This window comes from Ranitomeya imitator, chromosome 2, assembly GCF_032444005.1.
Source record: "Ranitomeya imitator isolate aRanImi1 chromosome 2, aRanImi1.pri, whole genome shotgun sequence".
Classification (NCBI taxonomy): domain Eukaryota; kingdom Metazoa; phylum Chordata; class Amphibia; order Anura; family Dendrobatidae; genus Ranitomeya; species Ranitomeya imitator.
In genome coordinates this window covers 108392375-108415534 of record NC_091283.1, presented here as the reverse complement: position 1 = coordinate 108415534, position 23160 = coordinate 108392375, and the positions used below count along the sequence as shown (strand labels likewise).

At 43.4% G+C, this 23160-nt stretch overlaps 1 protein-coding gene across 2 annotated transcripts in view; it reads right to left on the bottom strand.

Annotated features, from left to right (window-relative positions):
- Nucleotides 1-23160, bottom strand: part of AMMECR1 (AMMECR nuclear protein 1) — a 345797-nt gene that overhangs the window by 44758 nt on the left and 277879 nt on the right. Inside the window, exon 3 of one of the 2 annotated variants that reach the window (XM_069747131.1) lies at nucleotides 15957-16067. The exons of the other annotated variant lie outside the window; for it this stretch is intronic. Coding sequence (XP_069603232.1) covers nucleotides 15957-16067 — 111 coding nt within the window. The remainder of the gene's footprint in view (nucleotides 1-15956; nucleotides 16068-23160) is intronic. 2 annotated transcript variants of the gene reach the window in all.

The window sequence follows — 23160 nt, the reverse complement described above, 5'->3', positions numbered from 1 at the left end:
GACTGATTACTTTATACTATTACATACACACAGCTCTGCTACATGCACATATAGGCACACAACCCTTGCAATTACTAATCGGAGGCTGCACAAGCTGAGCAGCTGAAGGTCATCACACAATTAACCTGAAAAGGTCCTTTAACTGGTGGAAGGTCCTTCCAGCTGCTCAGCTCATGCAACCTTTGTTCAGGTCCCGGTAGCTTCCTCTCCTAGTCTGCACTGATCACAGAACAGTATCGGACAGCAGGAGAAAGGGCAGCTCTCTCTGCATGATTGGTAAGGTGTCACCGTTCTCCATCACAGGAAGCTGCCTCTCTACTAGACTGAAAAAGTAGGCATCAGTCTCATCGGTAATAGGTTTTCCAGGAGTCCATCACGACAGCACCATCAGGAGCTTGTCCTTCATAACCTCAAAAGACAGGAACACAGGAGGATAAACTCCCAAGCCCCCCCCCCCCCCCCCCCCCCTCCATCAACCTTCAGTGATTTTTTTCAAGTACTGGTTTCTTTCTGCATACTTTACCTTCACATATCAGACAAGAATTTTACGGGAGGGAATATAATAGGTGCTATCAGATTCCTGGAAAAACTATTACTGGTAGGGCTAAGGCCTGCTTTCCAGGATGTCCCTCCTGACAGCACCATCAGAAGAATACCAGAGGATATATTCAGGGCGGGACTACTGATTGGAGGACCTTTCTTCCGAAGGGCATTTTTTGGCCCGATAAATGGTCCAGCTTATAGCATCTGCCAAAGGTGTTAAGATTTGTCCTTGTTGCCGAACTGCAGACTTGGTACACTGAGGGTCCTGCTTGCTCTGACCAAGATGTGGTCACTGCTCTATTAGAATGGGCTCTGGTGCTAACCGGAGACTTCTGATGAGTAGGTCAGGCTTATCACTAACCTAACCCATCTTGCCAGCGTGGCCTTTGATGTCTTTTTCAATCTGTTTTTTTTCGAAACTGTACAAACATATTGGGATCAATTTGCTGGTCTTTTGTGGATTCCAAGTACTGGAGGACTAAGGGTGTGTTTCCACGTTCCGGAAACGCTGCGTTTTTGACGCTGCGTTGAGCCGCAGCATCAAAAACGCAGCGTCCAGATATTACAGCATAGTGGAGGGGATTTCATGAAATCCCATCTCCACTATGCATTAAAAGACGCATGCGGCATACCCACGAAAACGCACATGCGGCGAGTCTTAAGAACGCAGCATGACCTTACAATGCTGAAACAACGCAAGAACAACGCAGGTGACCTGCCAGTGACCTCAGGTGCAGATTTGGTCAGGATTTTACCTGCATAAAATCCTGATGCAATCCTGAACGTGGAAACATACCCTAACTTATGATATCTAGGGAACGAAATGTCCATTCTTGACTTTTTGCCCTGGCAGGAGAGCAAAACTACCTCTTGTCTCATATGGAAGGTCACTACTTTTGTTAGGAACGCTAGATATGAGGATAATGCAGTCATCTAGGTTCCTTATGTATGGATTTTTCATGGAAAACACCCGTTTCCCCAGCAACCAGGAATGCAGTCTTTAGGAAGAGTATCAGGAGTCCATAATGACCTGACCTATAAAACTGTTCCACTAGTTAACCCATTCAGTCAAAATAGTCACAAAAAAAAAAAAACGAACAAAAAGTGGAATAACACGATAAAAAAGGGTATAAATATCCATGGTACTGCTGAAAACATCTTCTCCTGCAAAAAACGAGCCGCCATACAGCATCAACGAAAAAAGTTATAGTCCTCAGAATAAAGCTATGCAAAAATAATTATTTTGTTCTATAAAATAGTTTTTATCATATAAAAGCGCCAAAACATAAAAAAAATGATATAAATGAGGTATCGCTGTAATCGTACTGAGACTGAGAAAGAATGAGACTGCTTTATCAATTTTACCAAACGTGGTAACTAGGGACTAGGGCTGGGGTTGGGGCTAAAGTTAGGGTTAGGATTTCATTTACGGTTGGAATTAGGGTTGGGATTAGGGGTGTGTTCGGTTTAGGATTTCAGTTAGAATTTGGGGGGTTTCCACAATTTAGGCACATCAGGGGCTCTCCAAACGCAACGTGAGTTCCGATCTCAATTCCAGCCAATTCTGCATTGAAAAAGTAAAACCGCACTCCTTCCCTTCCGAGCTCTCCCGTGCGCCCAAACAGGGGTCTACCCTAACATATGGGGTATCAGCATACTCAGGACAAATTGGACGGCAACTTTTGTGGTCCAATTTCTCCTGTTACCCTTGGGAAAATACAAAACTAGGGGCCAAAATATATTTTTGTGGACAAAGTTTTTTTATTTTCACGGCTCTGCGTTATTAACTGTAGAGAAAAATTTGGGGGTTCAAAGTTCTCACAACACATCTAGATAAGTTCCTTGGGGGGTCTAGTTTCCAATATGGGGTCATTTGTGGGAGGTTTCTACTGTTTAGGTACATCAGGGGCTCTGCAAATGCAACGTGACGCCTGCAGACTAATCCATCTAAGTCTGCATTCCAAACGGCGCTCCATCCCTTCCGAGCTCTGCCATGCGCTCAAATGGTGGTTCCCCCTACAAATGGGGTATCAGCGTACTCAGGACGAATTGGACAACAACTTTTGGGGTCCAGTTTCTCCTGTAACCCTTGGAAAAATACAAAATGGGGGCTAAAAAATAATTTGTGGAAAAAAAGAATTTTTATTTTCACGGCTTATTTTCTGTGAAGCACTTGGTGGGTCAAAGTGCTCACCACATATTTAGATAAGTTCCTTAGGAGGTCTACTTTCCAAAATGGTGTCACTTGTGGGGGGTTTCAATGTTTAGGTACATCAAGGGCTCTCCAAACGCAACATGGCGTCCCTTCTCAATTCCAGTCAATTTTGCATTGAAAAGTCAAATGGCGCTCCTTCCCTTCCGAGCTCTGCTGTGCGCCCAAACAGTGGTTTACCCCCACATATGGGGTATCAGCGTACTCAGGACAAATTGGACAACTTTTGGGGGTCCAATTTCTCCTGTTACCCTTGGTAAAAATAAAACAAATTGGAGCTGAATTTAATTTTTTGTGAAACTGTTCATTTTTTTTTTTTAAAACATTCCAAAAATTCCTGTGAAACGCCTGAAGGGTTAATAATCATCTTGAATGTGGTTTTGAGCACCCTGAAGGGTGCAGTTTTTAGAATGGTGTCACACTTGGGTATTTTCTATCATGTAGACCCCTCAAAGTGACTGCAAATATGATGTAGCCTTTAAAAAAAAAATGGTGTTGGAAAAATGAGAAATTGCTGGTCAACTTTTAACCCTTATAACTCCCTTAAAAAAATTTTGGCTCCAAAATTGTGCTGATGTAAAGTAGACACGTGGGAAATGTTACATATTAAGTATTTTGTGAGACATATCTCTGATTTAAGGGCATAAAAATTAAAAGTTGAAAAATTGCAAAATTTTCAAAATTTTCGCCAAATTTCCGTTTTCACAAATAAACGCAGGTAATATCAAAGAAAGTTTACCACTATCATGAAGTATTATATGTCACGAGAAAATGTCAGAATCATCAGGATCCGTTGAAGCGTTCCAGAGTTATAACCTCATAAAGGGACAGTGGTCAGAACTGTAAAAATTGGCCCGGTCATTAATGTGCAAACCACCCTTGGGGGTAAAGGGGTTAAATCCCATGGTGGGAATAAGGCTCTAACAATGTGTCTTATTCTGCTTGTTGCTTTAATGAATCTCAATCCATGGATGCCCTGCTAGTGGATAGTCCATGAAAACACTCAGATGAAATTTGCACTTTCAAAGTGCTAGGTCTCAGTCTTTATCAAATCCTGCCTGGAGAAACTCAAATTTTGGGAACATTAGGACTAGAGATTTCAACTATCGCCTTAGGATAATGTGCATAAAATTTTCTTTCCAGATTTTTGTGCATATTGCTGATGTTATTAGCTTCCTACTTTTTTTGTATAGTTATGATTAAGTCAGAGAGGCCTTTGGATCTCAAGATTTGCTGCTAAGGATCCAGACACATTGTAGGAGTTTCACATTGGGATGGTGTATTGGCCCTTGAAACAGTAAATTGTGCCTTTCTGGAAGGATCATGGGATCTTCTTGGGACATCCTTCTCAGCAAAGGAAACCAGCATCTCCTGGGCCAAAATGGCAATATGATGATTACCTTGGCTGGGAGTATCCCATCAGATTATTATGTGATGAAATTCTTCCCAGTTCAGCTCTTATTAAAAATTTTGAACTGTTTTCCAGCTAAGAAAGACTGCTACTAAATTTGTAGACCCCTTCAAAAAGTATCGCCGTCACTGATAGCAGTTTCCTCTATCCATAAGAAAATCTTCTGTGCTACAGCCAGCAGATGATGGTGTCTTGATGTCTGAGGAAAGCTACTGTCATGATATTGACAGACAGGATTCTGATGTGAGTTCTTTAGACGTGACCAACATTTTTTTAGCGTTTCCCAGACTGCCTGAAGCTCCCTGAGGTTGGATGACCTGGGAGGATCTGATTTTTGCTAGGTACCCTGTAGGTACTACTGATATTTTACATGACCTCCCTAACCACTGCTGCTCGTGTCTGTGGTGACTGTTACAAAAGGGGGACATCTTCCACATAATTTCCCCTTTTTTTTCTAAATTAGCCTTTAGGCTAATGACATCTTTGCTATTGCGGACAATGCTATTTTCTTGTCTAGCCCATCTCTCCTATCCTAGGCTGTCAGAATCTGATGTTGTAATTGCCTCGAGTGGAATTGACTCCACCGAACCCCTAGTATAGAAGCAATCAGTCCCAGAATCCTCAGCTTCTCTGATGGAAACTTGTGATTTCCCTCTGAATCTATAACTGTCTCACTTTTCGTTTTTTTTTTTGTAAGAAGGACTTCTGCTGTTCGGAGTCCAAGAGGATTTCTAGGAAGAGCTTCTGTCTTCCTGGCACGAGATCTGATTTTTTCCAGTTTATGATCCATCTTAAGTTCGTTAAGGTCACGTTCATTATTTGGTCAGTATTTTATATCAGTATTTGAAGACAAAACAAGGAGCGGAACAATCAGAGGAAAAGTATAATAGAGACACGTCACGGCTTTTGCATTTATCACCCACTCCTAGTTTTGGCTTACAAATACGGAGATAAAATATGACCAAATACTGATATGTTTTAGGCCACGGTCACACGGTTGATGTTAAACTGGCTTTTAGTTCCTGTGGGGACTCTGCAGTCAACAGGAATTAGTCCAGATACTGGAAAATCAATTTTCCTTGTTCCCACAAGAACACAATCACTAAGCTGGTGGCGGAGGATAAGATGCATGGTGCTGAGGAAAGACCAAACGGCAGGCATTTGAATTGGTAATGCTGAATGTTTTCTCCCTCTTTCAATACAAATCTTTGATACCACTGTCCCTATAAAGAATATGAAGGACAACCTCCTGATGGCGCAGTCAAGAGGGATGTCTTGGAAAACAGCAATTCTGGCGTCAATTTTTGGTTTACTGAGCAGGGTAAATATCCCTATACATCCTGTAGATCAAACATTTGCAGATGTGGCAATACCAATTTTAATTTTTTTTAATTGGTAATAAGAGGTGATTATAATTTAATTTTTTTGCAATTTTTTCATTTTTTTGGTCACCCATAGGGGTCAGATGTTCAAAGATGGCAGAAATAAAGTCTTTAAACAGACCCCTGGCTGCCATGGCAAAGCATCGACACCCACAATCAATTTTTAACATTAAAGCCTGATTTCAATTATTTAAACGCCGGCGTCCCTGCACGGTTCCTCCTCTTCCCCATGGCAGGGACGCCGACATGCTCATTGCCACAGCCACACGGCGGCTTCTCCTGCTCTAGCTCCAGCCACGGCTTCTTGATTCCACGCTTAAGGCTCACGCTCCACGCTTCTCGAGGGGTCAGCGCACACACTCTGGAAAAGACCCCATCCTATAGCTGGGAGGCATTAGGTATTTAAGGCACCCTCCCCTGTAGGGAGGTGCCTGAGCAACTTTTGCTATTTGTTTGTCTACTACCTACAAGTTCTATGTCAGGTCTCGGTTCCTGTACCCACTCTGAGAACCTGTGCAAGTGACTGTCCAGTCATCCTGAGCCCGTCCTGTCTGAACCAGCCCCAGTATCTTTACTACCAGTGATTATGTGCTGCATGACACTGAGCCCTTACCTGCATCCCTGACCCCTGGGGTCAGCTGCTGCCGTACCGGGGAGTGCCCCAGGGTAGTACCTAGTGGCTACCTGCAGCTCAAACCTAACCTCACAGGCTCTAGTGAAGACAAGGTAGCCTCTTAGTTACACCCCGCCAGGGTAAGTCAGACTCGTGGCGCAGCAGGTGCACACACCAATGTGGCAAATTACATTTTTTTCCCCCTACCCATACATGTAGCAAGCATTCACATTTCCGAGCTGCGCCTAAATTATGCACCAGAACACTGGCGTGAAAGCCTTCATGTCATCAAGACCAATAGGTTTAGGACCCTATAAGTTGACGGACATCAATTACTTTGGTCAATCTTGCAAGACCCTAGAAGAAAAGCCCATGTTTGAGAAGCCCTGTATTAAATGGTTGGCAGATACTGCCAAAATAGTGCGACCTTAGTTTATTACTTTTGGTGGAAGCGGCTAACCTTAGGTGTAAGTGTATGGCCAACTTGAAACATTTCCTTAACAAATGAGTGAATTCTTGGAAAGTTGTGTTCAGTTCAGAGATAAAAATTGGCTACACCAGATATATTATCACATGAGAACCATGGTATTTCAAGTCTCGTTCTTGTCAGCCACTGCAAAAAAAAAAAAAAAACCCTGAATGAAAGCCATCTGTGTAATGAGAATAAGATTCTGGTAACTATGAAGAAATATTTGAAAGATGCGCTGCACAAAATATAAGTATAGCAAATATTGCTAGAAAGCGATATCCGGCTGCTGGAATAACAGTGATGAAAGTTACCATTACGCCAGCAAACTTTCACTCCCACGGCCTGAGCTCACTCGAACATTGTGTGCACAGTTTGGAGCCAACTTTGCCACATGTTAAATATCTGAAAAATAAAACCTACGTACTAGACGATGGTAAGATGTTAAAAAAAAAAAACAGAAGCAAAGCAGTGTTCACATTCATGCACTGAAAGCTCAGTTTGGAGCATCAGTCTCAGATACCATCAGATTTGATGACACGTTGCCGCATTCTTTTAAGTGATGAAAACCAAGATGTAAGCCAATGAATTCGCCTCTGCATTATTACCAACTGATACCGAGGTGAAGACGAGAACACAGCTTAAGCTTAAAGGGGTTGTAAAGCCTCAAACTACAAGTTTGCAGAATTTTCTGGTGTTGGTGAGGGTTGTCATGTGACTGCAAGTATGTGATTTGGTTACTTCCGGCCACATTCCGACTAGACTGTATTTAGCCTCGCTCGATACTCTTGCATTGAGCAAGGCCTCTCCCATATAGTCAGCCTGTGACCGCATGTATGGGAATCACATACTTGCAGTCACACACCCACCACCGGCACTTGAGAATCCTCACAGTACGCAGTTAACGAGATGTAAGCATTCACAAGTCTGCAGTCACAGAGCGACTGGATACTTTCATATATCCATTGAACTAGTCAGCTATACAGCATATAGATCCATAGACTTCAATTGATGCATACACAATTGTTCTAAACATGGATCAGTATCTCCAGCTTGTGAGACTCAGAGCATATTTTATTTTCATTAATTTTGTGGATCAGACTTGATCATTTAAGTCTATGGGGATCCGTGGAACAGAAAAGAAAATAATACATACACACACTATATATATATATATATATATATATATATATATATATATATATATATATATATATATATATATATATATATATATATATATATATATATATATATATATATATATATATATATTCTATAATCTAACGCTGGGAGCGTCACTCTGTCCAAAGCCTCTATAGACTGCGCAAGCGCCGGCGCAGTCTGGGCCTCACAGGGCGACGCTCCCGGGAGATCGCGGTATGCGTAAGCACTGAACGCATACCGCGATCTCCACCGGAGAGTCAGGGACCGCCAGGAGGGAGGGTAAGTATACTCACCTTTCCCGGTTCCAGCGCTGCTTGCGGCTCCGTCTCGCGGCTCCGGAGGGCGCGGACTGCGCAGGCGCCGATTCCTGCTGCCGGAATCGGCGCCTGCGCAGTCCCCGCTTTCCGGCGCCATTTTCTTGAAGACATACCTGCAGTGGAGCCGGACGATAGGCGAGTATGGTATTTTTTTTTTTTTTATATGGCAGCAGCATTCGGGGGCATACACACTGGAGCGGGGGGCATATAATACAATGGTGGCGCAGGATGGGAGCAGCACATGACAGAACGGGCGCAGGATGGCAGCAGCACATGACAGAACGGGCGCAGGATAGCCGCAGCACATGACAGAACGGGCGCAGGATGGCCGCAGCACATGACAGAACGACACCTGTGTGTCATCTTCCCTGTATATAGTATATACCTGTGTGTCATCTCCCCTGTATATAGTATATATCTGTGTCATCTCCTCCTGTATTAGACCACGTTCACAAGTTATTTGCTCAGTATTTTTACATCAGTATTAGGCTAGGGTCACATTGCGTTAGCGCAACCCGCTAGCGCTAAACGGGTTGCACTAACGCAATGTTTTTAATGGGGCCACGTCCTGGGGTCGCGGTAACGTCCCAGCTCTCGCAGACCTATTTAGGCATACGGCTCCAATAGGAGCTCGCTAATACATCCGGTGGCACATGTGGCTGTGGTCCGCATAAAAGACACTGGGAAATCGCCTGCCTCAGCGATTTAGCGAGCTCCTATTGGAGCCGTATGCCTAAATAGGTTGGCCTATGCCAATTCACAACGCTCTCCAGAGTTTCTGCATTTATCTGTCTGATGAAGGTCATAATGACCGAAACGTTACTTTGAATTTTCTGGGAACGCATGAATAAATAAAACATACAAATATTATCTTGAGTGCCGGACTTTTTGAATATATTGAATTTAGGGACTGGCAACCCTAGTCTGTGCACCATATCTATATAAGGAGTGACGTGATATTTTTTGAACTTAACTGTTAGGACTGTTAGGATTGCTACTTCCAATAGGTGGCACTAGAGTTCTAGTCTTCTTCCTCTCTGAAGAGAATTTGCATACCTCAGTATTTGTAAGCTAAATTGGCAGCCTGATAAATCCCCAGCCAACAGGAAGCCCTCCCCCCAGCAGTATATATTAGCTCACACATACACATAATAGACAGGTCATGTGACTGACAGCTGCCATTTTTCCTATATGGTACAGTTGTTGCTCTTGTAGTTTGTCTGCTTATTAATCAGATTTTTATTTTTGAAGGATAATACCAGACACTTGTGTGTTTTAAGGCGAGTTTCATGTGTCAAGTTGTGTGTGTTGAGTTACGTGTGGCGACATGCGTGTAGCAACTTTTTGTGTGTCGAGTTGCATGTGACAGGTTAGTGTAGCAAGTTGTGTGCAGCAAGTTTTGCGCATAGCGAGTTTTGTGCGTGGCAAGTTTTATGTGTGGTGCGTTTTGAGTATGTGCAAGTTTTGTGTGAGGCAACTTTTGCATGTGTTGCAACTTTTGTGCAAGTGGCTATATTTCCGCGTGTGGCGAGTTTTCCATGAGGTGAGTTTTGCGTGAGCCTAGTTTTGCACGTGGCGTGTTTTGAGCGGCAACTTTTGTGTTTCGACTTTTATGTGGTGATGTTGGTGTATGTGTGGTGAAATGTGTGCTGAGGGTGGTATATGTATTCAAGCACGTGGTAGTGTGTGGCGCCTTTTGTGTGTGTGTTCATATCTCCGTGTGTGGTGAGTATCCCATGTCGGGGCCCACCTTAGCAACTGTACGGTATATACTCACCATCGCTCTCACTCTAAGTCCCCCTTGTTCACATCTGGCAGCTGCCAATTTGCCTCCAACACTTTTCCTTTCACTTTTTCCCCATTATGTAGATAGGGGCAAAATTGTTTGGTGAATTGGAACACGCAGGGTTAAAATTTCACCTCACAACGTAGCCTATGACTCTCTCAAGGTCCAGACGTGTGACTGAGCAAAATTTTGTGGCTGTAGCTGCGACGGTGCAGATGCCAATCCCGGACATACACACACACACACACACATACGTACATACATACACCATACACACATTCAGCTGTATATATTACATATATATATTCAGCTGTATATATTACATTACACACACGCATACATACATACACAATATATGGAATTTGAGAAAAAGTTATGTTTGCACAGATACAAAAAGAAGGGTGCGGATGTGTTAATGTTGCCCGAGGCTTAGGCTATGTGCACACGTTGCGGATTAGGTTTAGGAATTTCTGGTGCGGATTCTGTATCTCTTGCCAGAAAACGCAGGTGCGGATTTTGTGCGTTTTTGTTGCGGATTAAGGGCATGTGCACACGTCAGGATTTTTTCCTGACAAAATCCTGAGTATTCTGCCAGAAATCCGCGTGTTTTTTTCGCGCGGATTTCTCGCGGAATTTGCGCGTTTTTTGCGCGGATTTTTTGCGTTTTTTTTTTTCCTGAATGACCTTTTTGATAGGAAATCCGCAAAAAATCCGGAAAAAGATAGAGCATGTCTGGATTTTTTGCGGAATGCGTTTTTTGTGTGGAAAAAAACGCTAACATCTGCACAAAAATTGCGGAATGCATTCTAAAAGATAGTATGCATAATGTTAGCGTTTTTTTACCGGATTTATAGCGTTTTTATGGCGAAAATCCGCAAAAAAACACTAAAAATCCTGATGTGTGCACATGCCCTTACAGCGTTTTTTTACTCCTGCGGATTTCTATAATGGAATGGGTACAAAAATGCTGCAGATCCGCAAAAAAGAAGTGACATGCTACTTCTTTTAATCCGCAGCATTTCCACATGGAATTTTCCGCACACTCAGCACAGCGGGGGGTTTTTTCACATTGATTTACATTGTACTGTAAATCACTTGCGGATTTGCAGCGTTTCTGCACCGCAAAAAACGCTGCATATCCGCAGAGAATCCGCAACGTGTGCACATACCCTAAATGTTTTGGGATGAAATTTTCTGGTAAATTTCCGGTAAAATCTTCTACCTGATCAAAATAAATGAAATCACACTTTCCCCTGTCCCCAAAATCCGCTGCCTCGGAGTAACCCTGGACTCTGCCCTGTCCTTCAAACCGCACATCCAAGCTCTCGCCACCTCCAGTCTACCTTCTAACACTCTCGCACCCCTCCAGTCCATCCTTAACTCTGCTGCCCGACTAATTAATCTCTCTCCTCGCTACACTCCTGCTTCCTTTCTTTGCAAATCCCTTCACTGGCTCCCAATTTCCCAGCGTATCCAGTTTAAATTACTAATACTCACCTACAAAGCCATCCATAACCTTTCTCCTCCGTATATTTCCAAACTAATCTCTCAATATCTTCCCTCACGTAATCTCCGGTCCTCCCAAGACCACCTCCTCGCTTATTCGCTCCTCACCCAATCGCCTCCAAGACTTCTCTCGAATATCCCCCATCCTCTGGAATTCAGTGCCCCAACACGTCCGGTTATCCATTACTTTTGGATCTTTTAAAAGAAACCTGAAAACCCACCTCTTCAAGGAAGCTTACAGCCTGTAAAGACCACACGGCCACCTCAACACCATCGGAGCTACTGCAACCTCGACCTACTGTCTCCTTCCCCATAATCCTGCAGAATGTAAGCCCGCAAGGGCAGGGTCCTCGCCCCTCTGTATCAGTCTGTCATTGTTAGTTTTATTTACTGTAAGTGATATTTGTACTTTTCATTGATGGTATCATGAGTTCACAGATGTGCAGAAGCATGTAGTGCGAAAAATGCCACCATTATAAAATCAAAGCAGCGGAGGATGTGTTCCCTGGAGACAATTCGTATTTTGCGATCTAGTAAAGGGATTGGCCAATCTCGGTGTGGCAGATAGCTTGAGAGCACTGACTACTAAGAGCATAGAGCTTACTATAAAGTCTGGTTACAGTGCAACATCGCACACACTATGGACAACTGTAGGATCCTAACTTTGTGGGAATAGTCTGTTGATGGTTCTTTCCTGTTCCAACATGACCGTGAGCCTGTGTACAATGCAAGATCCATGGCTTGATATGCTTGTGTTAAGTCTTGGAGGACCTGCACTCAGGGCTCTGACATAAAAATGTAATCAAACATTTTTGGAATAAATTGCACCTGCAATCCAGAGCTTGTGATCCAAAATCAATGATTATTACATATGTTCTTGAATGAATGGGTAAACCATCAAACGGACACTCAAATCTTGTGGAAAGCCTTCCAGAAACGCAGGGGTTCCTATAGCAGCATAAGGGGGGCCAACCAGACATTAACACCCATTACATAGAATGGGAAATCCCAACTCGCTCAATGAGATGGACCTGTTTCCACATACCTTTGGCTCTAAAATGTGAAGTGTGTTGGATAGCAATAGGTCTCCCCCCTCTTACTGAAAGTTTTTAGATGAACAGAGCGTTCAGTGGTTTACAGTTTTGAATTGGCCTAGTCAAAGCCCTGACTGAGGTTTTTTTAATTTCCCTTTTTAATATTACATTTTTCTTTTCCCAAAATAAATATTATGGTATACCAATCTAAGGCGAATCAGTCAGCAAGTTGTTGCTATGAAATCAGTCAGCAGCATGATGTAGGTGCAGAGACCCCGATTCCAGTGATGTGTCACTTGCTGAGCTGCTTTGTGCAGTTTTGATCCCGATCCCATACCAACCCTGGGATCGGAAGCTGCCGCGTGCACCGCACACAGGTGCCAGGATTTCAAGGGGCCTACGGAAGTTTTGCCCACCTCAGAAAAAATGTCCGGAACTGGGGAGGATGAGGTCCAAACAGTGCCGTGATGCCACAGTTCATCTAATCCATGATGAGCTGTAGTATGCCTTACTCCAGAAATTTTCTCTCTGAAATTACAGAGTTACTTAACAGTTTCAATGTGCAACTTTAAGGAAAGAGGGGAAGCTCATCTGTGATATGCAATCACTTGTGAAAGCATTTGAAGTAAAATTAGGCCTCCTCATCAAACAAGTGAAGGAGGAAAATTTCTACGATCTCCCCACAACTCAAAATCTGTTAGCAGAAAAAACATTGGTTGCATTCCCAAACAAAACGTTTGGATTCACTGGAAAACTTACAAAAGCAGTTCAAATTTAGATTTAAAGAGCTTCATCTCCAGAAACAGGACATACAGCTTTTCCGTAACCCATTTTCTATCGACATTGAAAATGTGGATACTATTTACCAAATGGAACTGGCTGAACTGCAGAATTGTGACTCTCTGAAAGACGCATTCAAGTCAAGCAGCCTTCCTAATTTCTATGCATCTCTCCCCTCTGAGACATATCCTATTCTCAGGAACCATGCACTCAAAATGGCAACCATCTTTGGCAGCACTTGCGTATGTCTGTGAACAGACTTTTTCAAGAATGAAACATCTGAAATCTCCAACCAGACCTAAACTAACTGATGCACTCTTGCATCACTTGTTACAACTAGCAGTGACAAATATGGAACCAGACACTGACCATCTCATTAGCCAAAAGCAGGCCCAGAGTTCCCATTGAAATACTGGAAGGAAACTTGAGCAGCTCAGTAGTGGTGTTTCCACAAGTATTCATAGTGATTGAGGAGCTGGATATAACAACACTCCTGTGTTTCTGAGACGTGCTACACAGCTTGTGATCCAGAGTCAACGTTGAACTGAAGAATGTACTGTACCCAAGATTTAGACTTTCACATGAGTATATTATTACTCATTGTAGGACTCTTATTTTTTTTTAAGTCAACTGAGAGAGCCTGCACTTTATGGGAAGCATATTGAAAAAACGCATACCCAAACTGGTATTCCAGCAAAGTGGGGCTGGTTGATCCAGGAGCTACCTTCCTTCCTAATTCCTTTTGTGGCTTTACTGTATAATCAGTCCTTGGATACTGTTGGAAGTAAGCTGCTCTTCATGTTTTGCGGACACTATTTTCAAAGGTAAGAAGTAACAATGTACTTATTTTTAAACGGTTTTTGAATATTTTAAAGTTCTAAGATAAATTTGGAGAACGCAAGTTTTCTACATCAATAATAAACACGGAGGGTTCTATATACAGACTGTGCTCATATAATGCAAATAATGCCCTTAATAACATTTGCACATAGTTTATAAGCATGTATCACATTTTTATAATATTATAGTTTTGCTTTTTAAATAAAGGCAAAATATGTCAAAATAAATGTAAAAATTAAAGATTGTAGACAGGTCTGACATTTTGTTCATGATTGCCAAGTCAACAATGAACAATAGTATATCTATATATATCTATATATATCTATCTATATCTATATCTATATATATATATATATTCCCAGAACAGAGACTTGATGATAGTACATAATGTTTGTTTATTTGGGAGTATCTAACAGTATTTCAGTGAATGCATTATACCAAGCAATAGCACAAGCAATAGCAATTTATTGATTTTTGTTCCTAGTTAAAGGAGGTCAAACACCCCCCAACATGCATTTTGATTGGGCTATACAGTGTTGTAGGGAAATTAGCCCCTATGGAACCATATTAGCGCTGTACCTGTTACTGGTACTGCTACAGAGCCTTAGATCATAACTTTTAGTTTGTTATGCCACCTCATTTGAATATTGAAGCCGCTTCGTGGTGTATTAGTGTAGTGAGCGACATCACCAGAAAGAAGATGGGAAGGACAATGCTCCTGGCTACTGTGTGCACCTGTGGCTGGGCACAAGCATTCACACACACACGCACGCACGCTTACAGCAATAAGACACACACACACACACACTGTCAGAAATCAGACACACACACACAGTCAGCAATCAGACATGGCCCCCAACATGCAAAATAGGAGGTGTAACAGTGCATCAGACTCTTAGCCAGGCTAAGGGTGTACCAAGGGTCTTATTTTCCATACAAATTAAAGTTACTTCCTCAGGCACTATGCCAGCAACAGGTACAGCGCTTATATGGTTTTTGTAGGGGCTAAGTGCCCTACAACAAGGTATACTCCTATTAAAATGTATTTTGGGGATGATGGACTCCCTTTAAGTTTTTGTAGAAGAGGAATCACTAAGGGCTCCTTGAGATGTCAGTGATTTTTCTCATACACAAAAATTGAAATCAGTTGATGTTGGGATCTTTATATCTGCAAAGAGTTTGTATGTTCTCTCCGTGTTTGCGTGGGTTTCCTCCATGTTCTCCGGTTTCCTCCCACATTCCAAAGACATACTGATAGGGAATTTAGATTGTGAGCCTCAACAGGGACAGTGATGATAATGTGTGCAAAAAATGTAAAGCGCTGCGGAATATGTTAGCGCTATATAAAAATAAAGATTATTATTATTATTATTTTGATGGAATCCCCGTTCTCTCTAATGTAGATGTAACAGTGCTCAGAATGCTGAGCTGTGTATACCCCCGCCCACACCTCTGATTGGCAGCTTCCTGTGTACACTGTGCATGATCAGTAAGCTGCCAATCAGTGGTGGGGATGGACACAGATTAGCCTGACTGGACTTGAGATCTAATCAGGCAGTCAATCTCCTGCTGATAAAACACTGATTGTATTGAAACTACAGCACTCAGACGAATAATGGAGACATCCCTGGATCAGGGTCTTATGTCCTATATTATGCTGCTCTCAGACTAAAAAAAAAAACCTGCTGACATATTCCCTCCAATATGCCACAATATCTGATTGTTAAAGATTCCAAATGCAGGGATGCCCACGCACCTCCAGAAATGGAGCAAGTAGTCCGCCACTACGAGACTGAACTCCCTAGCTGAGACTGTTCAGTATATTATACAGCCTACAATCACAGCAAAACCACATAAGACTAGATGTTTTCCAGACCAAAACAAAGCGTTATGAGTTACCTGGTAAGTGTGTACTCCCTGAGACCAGAATGCAGGTTCATGGCAGAAAAGGTTCCTATACATCCACGCAGCCTTTTGTCTCGTCCAATCTTCCATGTTACAAACAGTGGGCTTGCAAAAGAAAAGAAAAGCACTCATTACTAAAAACATAATGTATATAGAGACTAGTGATGAGCGAGAGAACGTGCTGATAAAGGTGCTATAATTTGTTATCCAAGCACACCTGTGTCCTAATCGAGTATTTTTGGCGTGCTCGAAAAAAAAAAATAGAAAAAAAAATGGTCAAGTCGCCATGGCTGCCGCTCGCTGAACGATCTGTAATAGACTGGCAGCCTATGGAGGGATCACGCTGGCTCCTGAGCTGCAACCATGGAAGAAATAGTGGAAAAATCCAGCAAGACTGCTTGTCAAGACTAAGCCTGTAAGGCTCAAAACGCGTAGATCCGATGTCCACATGTTATTTTATACTATCTGCATTTTTTTCCTTTGTTTTTGGCCATATCAAAATAAATGTTATGTTTTATATATAAAAAAAAAATGTTTTGCAGTAGCTGGAGTTTTCCACCATTTCTTCATTCGTTTAGTGCTGCCTCATAAGTTGCAGAAGGAAAGGGAGCCTCTAAATATGTTTTTTTCCAGGTGTTTTTTTCCCCATATGGAATCTCCACATTCAGGACTACAAGGGACAGATACATCGGACTAGTATGTAATGCCTGGGGTTGGAGAACAGCTTGCGGACAGGATCACATGAACATAGCTTATTTGGGAAGAGATGGCACCAGGAGGAATTGTGGAAAGAGGCAAGGCACGCTGGGGCACTCATGTGTTGGTAATGGTTTGCTGAGAAACCTAGGGTCTTCACATTTGTGGCACTACCTACCCAAAACTTGTAACCAAATAGTCCCCTTCATGGTAGTTATACTCACTAACTGCAGTGACATCTCGCAGAATATCCCCCCTAGCAAAACTGAAATAATGGCTCAAGGAGGTTTCAGGCAAGCAAATGGTTTTAATGTTCTGGCCAATCGTTTTAATGATATATAAATGGCTGCTTACACGACAGACTGGCGTTTAATGAATGACGCACAACACAATGAGGAGTGACATTTTGCAAGCAAGTCTGCATATTTGTTGGGCGCTGCCTGAATAATGCAGGAAGCAGTGAACACTCGAGCGAATCCTTTTATAATATTAAATATAAAAGGTGAATCGAGGTAAAATGCTAGATAAAGAGGCAAAGACTAAACCGAACAGGACTTCTAGAATGGAACGCGATTTCACCACAACATACTTCTAACCATGGAAGACTCCATAATGTCAGCTACCGCCGCTAGCACTGCCTGTCTGCGCTTTAAGAGGCACATCTGCATTGTGGGATAGTGGACAGGAGAGCATACACGAAGCTGGAAACTCAACTGTGTAGGATCATCATCAATAGCCGATGAGGCTTCATGGTTTTCACCAGTGAAGATGTCAGCCCCACAGCCGCTCAGCTGTTAGAGGGCTACTCACCATTCATAGTATATCAGGTACACCACCGAGCAGGTATGATCAGTATAATGGCCATGGCTATATGTCTGCGGAGCTACAGCTATATCACAATGTTCACGCTCCACCAGACCAGAGGTGGGCGACCCCCTAGGCAATACGCCATATATTGGCAAAAACACACTTTTGAACATACAGTAAATTGGAAAGTTGCTTATTTGTACGAGCACTAATTACACACATCATTAAAAGGTTATTCCAATCTTCAAAGTATCCATGAAAATCGATTACACCAAAACAAGGAAACCATATTCGTACACATTGTATGAACTGTCGTAACGATCGTTCATGTGAAAGTCACAATAATTGCAAAATGAAGTGTTAAAAAAAAAAAAATATGAGCCAATGGACTGACTACACTGTATAAAGGCAGCCTTACTGGACAGATTACTTGTTTGTGTAGTTCTTCCATTATAGGCTGGGTAGTGTTATAAGGGAGTAATGTGGGGCATAGCACGATAAAGACCAAAGTAAAGCTGCATCATCTTTGGGACCCCAAGAGTCGGCACAGTCAGAAGCAGTCACTAAAAATAGAATTAGTCTGACCAGTAATTCGGTTTCTAGGAACCTTCCACGACAGTCACCTTGGAGGATGTCTCCCCACCTTAATGGGGGACAGGAAACAACAAGCTGTTAAATAACCCTCCTCTTCCTGCTGTCTCCAGTGTTTTTTTCTGGACACAAGCATGTATAGTTACCACAAAAAAGCAGGAACCATCCAATAGGAATATCAGATAGGGAGGGAAATTAGTGCTGTCGTGGAAGGTTCCTAGAAACCGAATTACCGGTAAGACTAATTCTATTTTCTCCAGTCACCTTCCACGACAGTCACATTGGAGAAATACCAACACCAATTTCTTTAGGGAGGGACCACAGCTTGCAGAACACGTCTGCCGAATATTAGAACCCTGTTAAAGCTCAGTCTATAATGTCTGGAGAAGGTATGTACAGAAGACCAAGTAGCCGCTCCGCATATCTGCTCAGATGAAGCGTTCCCTCTTGCTGCCCAGGATCTAGAGACCGACCGGGTGGAGAGAGCCTTTAGTGAAGGAGGAGGAAGATCTTTTATCGAGTACGCTGGACAAATGGCCTGTTTGATCCAGTTTGCGATCGTGCCTTTTGATGCCTTTTTACCTTAATTTTGGCCTGAAAATTGAATAAAAAGATTCTGATCGACCCTCCAATCCCTGCAATGTTCCAGGTAACGGAGTACTACTCTGCAGACATCCAGAGTGTGGAAAGTTTCTTCCTTCGCATTAGAAGGATTTGGGCAAAATGAGGGCAGCACAATATCTTGACCCCTATGGAAGTCTGAGGCAACCTTGGGAACAAAGGAGGGATCAAAACGCAGAACTATACTATCAGAGCTTATAGTTAGGTAGGGTTCCTGTATTGACAGGGCCTGCAATTCTCCTATGCATCTAGCCGTGGTAATTGCCACCAGAAAAACCGTCTTAAGAGTCAGAGTTTTGAAGGATATTGCGGACAAGGGCTCAAAGGGAGTCTGGGTTAGACTGTTGAGTACTAAATTTAAGTCCCAGGGAGGGACCCGGTTAGGGAGCCTAGGACGTATCTTAGTTGCAGAAGTTATAAATCGTTTAATCCAGCGGTGGCCCGCCAGGTCTTGGTCAAAAAAAGAACTAAGAGCAGAAATCTGAACTTTCAGAGTGCTCAGGGAAAGACCTAGCTCCAACCATTTCTGGAGGAAGTCCAGGATCTGAGCAATGTTGGGGCGGAAGGGATCAGGGACATTGGGAAGGCACCCCACCCCCCCCGAGCTCCATAGGCCAGACAGAAAAAAAGTTTTTGTTTTTGCATTCTGAGCATTTGCAAACAAATCTACGTCCGGGCTCCCCCATCTCGCAGTGAGGGATAGGAAGACCGTTTGGTTCAGGCACCATTCTCCCGGATGGACATCCTTCCTGCTTAATAAGTCCGCTTGGGTATTGTCTGAGCCTCTAAGATGTGTTGCCGAGATAGACAACAGGTGTTTTTCTGCCCAGAAGAATATTCTTTCCACGGCTAGTTTTAGGCTGGCATATCTCGTGCACCCTTGATGTCAAAGGTAGGCTACTGTCATTACGTTGTCAGAGTAGATCCGAATGTGATGATTTTGAATTAGAGGTGAGGCAGCCATCAGTGCTTCCTCCACTGCCTTTAGCTCCCTCAGGTTCGAAGATCTGGATCTTATGTTAAGGGGTCATAACACCTGAAAATATGTTTCCTCCACCACAGCTCCCCAACCCCTTCGGCTGGCATCTGTACAAAGAATCTTTAGCTGGTCCCAGCTCACCCCCCTCCACAGGTTCTTGCAATTCAGCCACCTGGAGAGAGACGATTTCACATGTCCGGGGAGTGGAATTCTCCTGGACAGTACGTTGTTGTACCTTCGAGAGTATAGAAGGACGTGGGTTTGGAGCGTTCGGGTGTGCCTGAGCCCAAGATACTGCCTGAATACATGAGGTCGGCGATCCCAGAATGGACATGGACTCCTTCAATGTTGGTGATCTCAGCTGTTTGAATTTTGAGATCATCCAGCGAAGGTCGTGTTGACGATCCTCGGGAAGGAAGGATGTCCTTATTTCTGAATGTTGTAGCGTGTTGAATTGGAAATGGGTGATCTCTTGGTTGTGGGCGACTGCGAACCTGAGGAACTTCCTGTGATCCGGATGGATCGGAACGTGGTAGTAAGCGTCCCTCAAGTCTATTGTAGCCATCACCCAGTTCTTTCCAATTAGAGGGATTGCCGTCTTAAACTCCATCTTGAACCCCCGGTATTTGATGAACTGATTTAGGGGTTTTAAGTTTATGATGACCCTGCATTTTCCAGACGTGTTTTTTTTTTTATGAGTTAGAGGCAAGAGTAATGGCCTCTGCCTATCTCCTGATGGGGTACTCGAGAAATTACTTTTTCTCGCAAGAGGTCTTGTAACTGTAGGAAGGAAGGAGTTTTGGACATCTGGAGGCTGTGACGGAGTAATCCTCACACACTGGGGGGGGGGAGAGAGACTCTCAAATTCCAACTTTAGCCCAAACTGTATGGGGTGAAGGATCCACTGGTTTGTGGATATGGACTGCCATTGAGCAAGGAAGTCTGAGAGTTGGCCCCCCACCGGAGAGTCACTGTTTGTCTGGGGTCTGTTGTTGAGGGACAAGGATGTTCCTGCCTTTAACTCCCTTAGGGTAGCTCCACCTTCCAGTTTAACCCTTTCCCCTGATTTCCATCTGGGGCTGTTCACGAGGGGGACGAAAAAAACGCTTCTTAGTGAATTTCTGCTCAGGAAGCAACTTCTTATCAGAAGCCTTCTCAAGGATATCATCCAAGACTGGACAAAATCCGTGGTGTCCCTGGAAGGGGATGCCACAGAGTTTAGTCTTAGAGGTAATGTCCGATTTTAACCAAAGAGCCCTTCTAGCGGAATTAGAGAGGACTAAGGATTTTGCTGCAACCCGAACTGACTCTCCTGAGGCATCGGCTAAGAAGCCCATGGCTTTTTGGAGAAGGGGGAAGGGAGTGAAGGATCTCCTCTAGAGGTCCCCTGGGAGAGGTGTTCCTCTAATTTACGGAGCCAGAGAAAGATATGGCGACACAAGTAGAAGCTATATTAGCTTTAATCAGGTTAGAAGATGTTTCCCAGGTTTTTTTCAGGTGACTCAATTTTTCAATCCATTGGATCTTTTAATTGGGACGAATCCTCAAAGGGGAGGGACGTCTTCTTGGTTATTTTGGACGTCTACCCTAGGAATTTCCCAAATAGAGCTATCACCTTCAAGGGGAAAGCGATTTTTTAACTCCAAGGGAATGCCAAGTCCCTTTTCTGGGGAAGACCATTCCTGAAATATAAGGTTCTGGACATTCTCGTGAACTGGGAACCCTTTTTTACCCTTGGGTTTCAGCCCCCCCAAACATCTCATCTTGAATAGAATGTTTTACCTAGACTTCCTCCACCCCCATGGCATTCCTCACTATGGAAACAACTTCTTCCATATCCTCGGAAGAAAAATAGTATTTTTTATTGTCAGGCATAGGGGTGGATGTGGAGCCCTCATTTTCCCAAATGTCGTCCGACCCAGAAGTATGAATTTTGCCTGAGTCGGAGTCAGATTCAGCCGGTGCCAATTTCCTCTTTTTAGGGGGAGGGGGATGAGGCACTGGAGGCTGGGAAAGGGCTGCCATAGAGGTTTGCACCTCCTGCTTGATGAGAGTTTTTATATTATCCATGAGAGAGGGCTGTTCGGCACGTAGTACAGTGGGGCAAAAAAGTATTTAGTCAGTCAGCAATAGTGCAAGTTCCACCACTTAAGATGATAGACGTCTGTAATTTACATCATAGGTAGACCTCAACTATGGGAGACAAACTGAGAAAAAAAAAAATCCAGAAAATCACATTGTCTGTTTTTTTAACATTTTATTTGCATATTATGGTGGAAAATAAGTATTTGGTCAGAAACAAAATTTCATCTCAATACTTTGTAATATATCCTTTGTTGGCAATGACAGAGGTCAAACGTTTTCTGTAAGTCTTCACAAGGTTGCCACACACTGTTGGTATGTTGGCCCATTCCTCCATGCAGATCTCCTCTAGAGCAGTGATGTCTTTGGCTTTTCGCTTGGCAACACGGACTTTCAACTCCCTCCAAAGGTTTTCTATAGGGTTGAGATCTGGAGACTGGCTAGGCCACTCCAGGACCTTGAAATGCTTCTTACGAAGCCACTCCTTCGTTGCCCTGGCGGTGTGCTTTGGATCATTGTCATGTTGAAAGACCCAGCCACGTTTCATCTTCAATGCCCTTGCTGATGGAAGGAGGTTTGCACTCAAAATCTCACGATACATGGCCCCATTCATTCTTTCATGTACCCGGATCAGTCGTCCTGGCCCCTTTGCAGAGGAACAGCCCCAAATCATGATGTTTCCACCACCATGCTTTACAGTAGGTATGGTGTTTGATGGATGCAACTCAGTATTCTTTTTCCTCCAAACACGACAAGTTGTGTTTCTACCAAACAGTTCCAGTTTGGTTTCATCAGACCATAGGACATTCTCCCAAAACTCCTCTGGATCATCCAAATGCTCTCTAGCAAACTTCAGACGGGCCCGGACATGTACTGGCTTAAGCAGTGGGACACGTCTGGTACTGCAGGATCTGAGTCCATGGTGGCGTAGTGTGTTACTTATGGTAGGCCTTGTTACATTGGTCCCAGCTCTCTGCAGTTCATTCACTAGGTCCCCCCGCGTGGTTCTGGGATTTTTGCTCACCGTTCTTGTGATCATTCTTACCCCACGGGGTGGGATTTTGCGTGGAGCCCCAGATCGAGGGAGATTATCAGTGGTCTTGTATGTCTTCCATTTTCTAATTATTGCTCCCACTGTTGATTTCTTCACTCCAAGCTGGTTGGCTATTGCAGATTCAGTCTTCCCAGCCTGGTGCAGGGCTACAATTTTGTTTCTGGTGTCCTTTGACAGCTCTTTGGTCTTCACCATAGTGGAGTTTGGAGTCAGACTGTTTGAGGGTGTGCACAGGTGTCTTTTTATACTGATAACAAGTTTAAACAGGTGCCATTACTACAGGTAATGAGTGGAGGAAAGAGGAGACTTTTAAAGAAGAAGTTACAGGTCTGTGAGAGCCAGAAATCTTGATTGTTTGTTTCTGACCA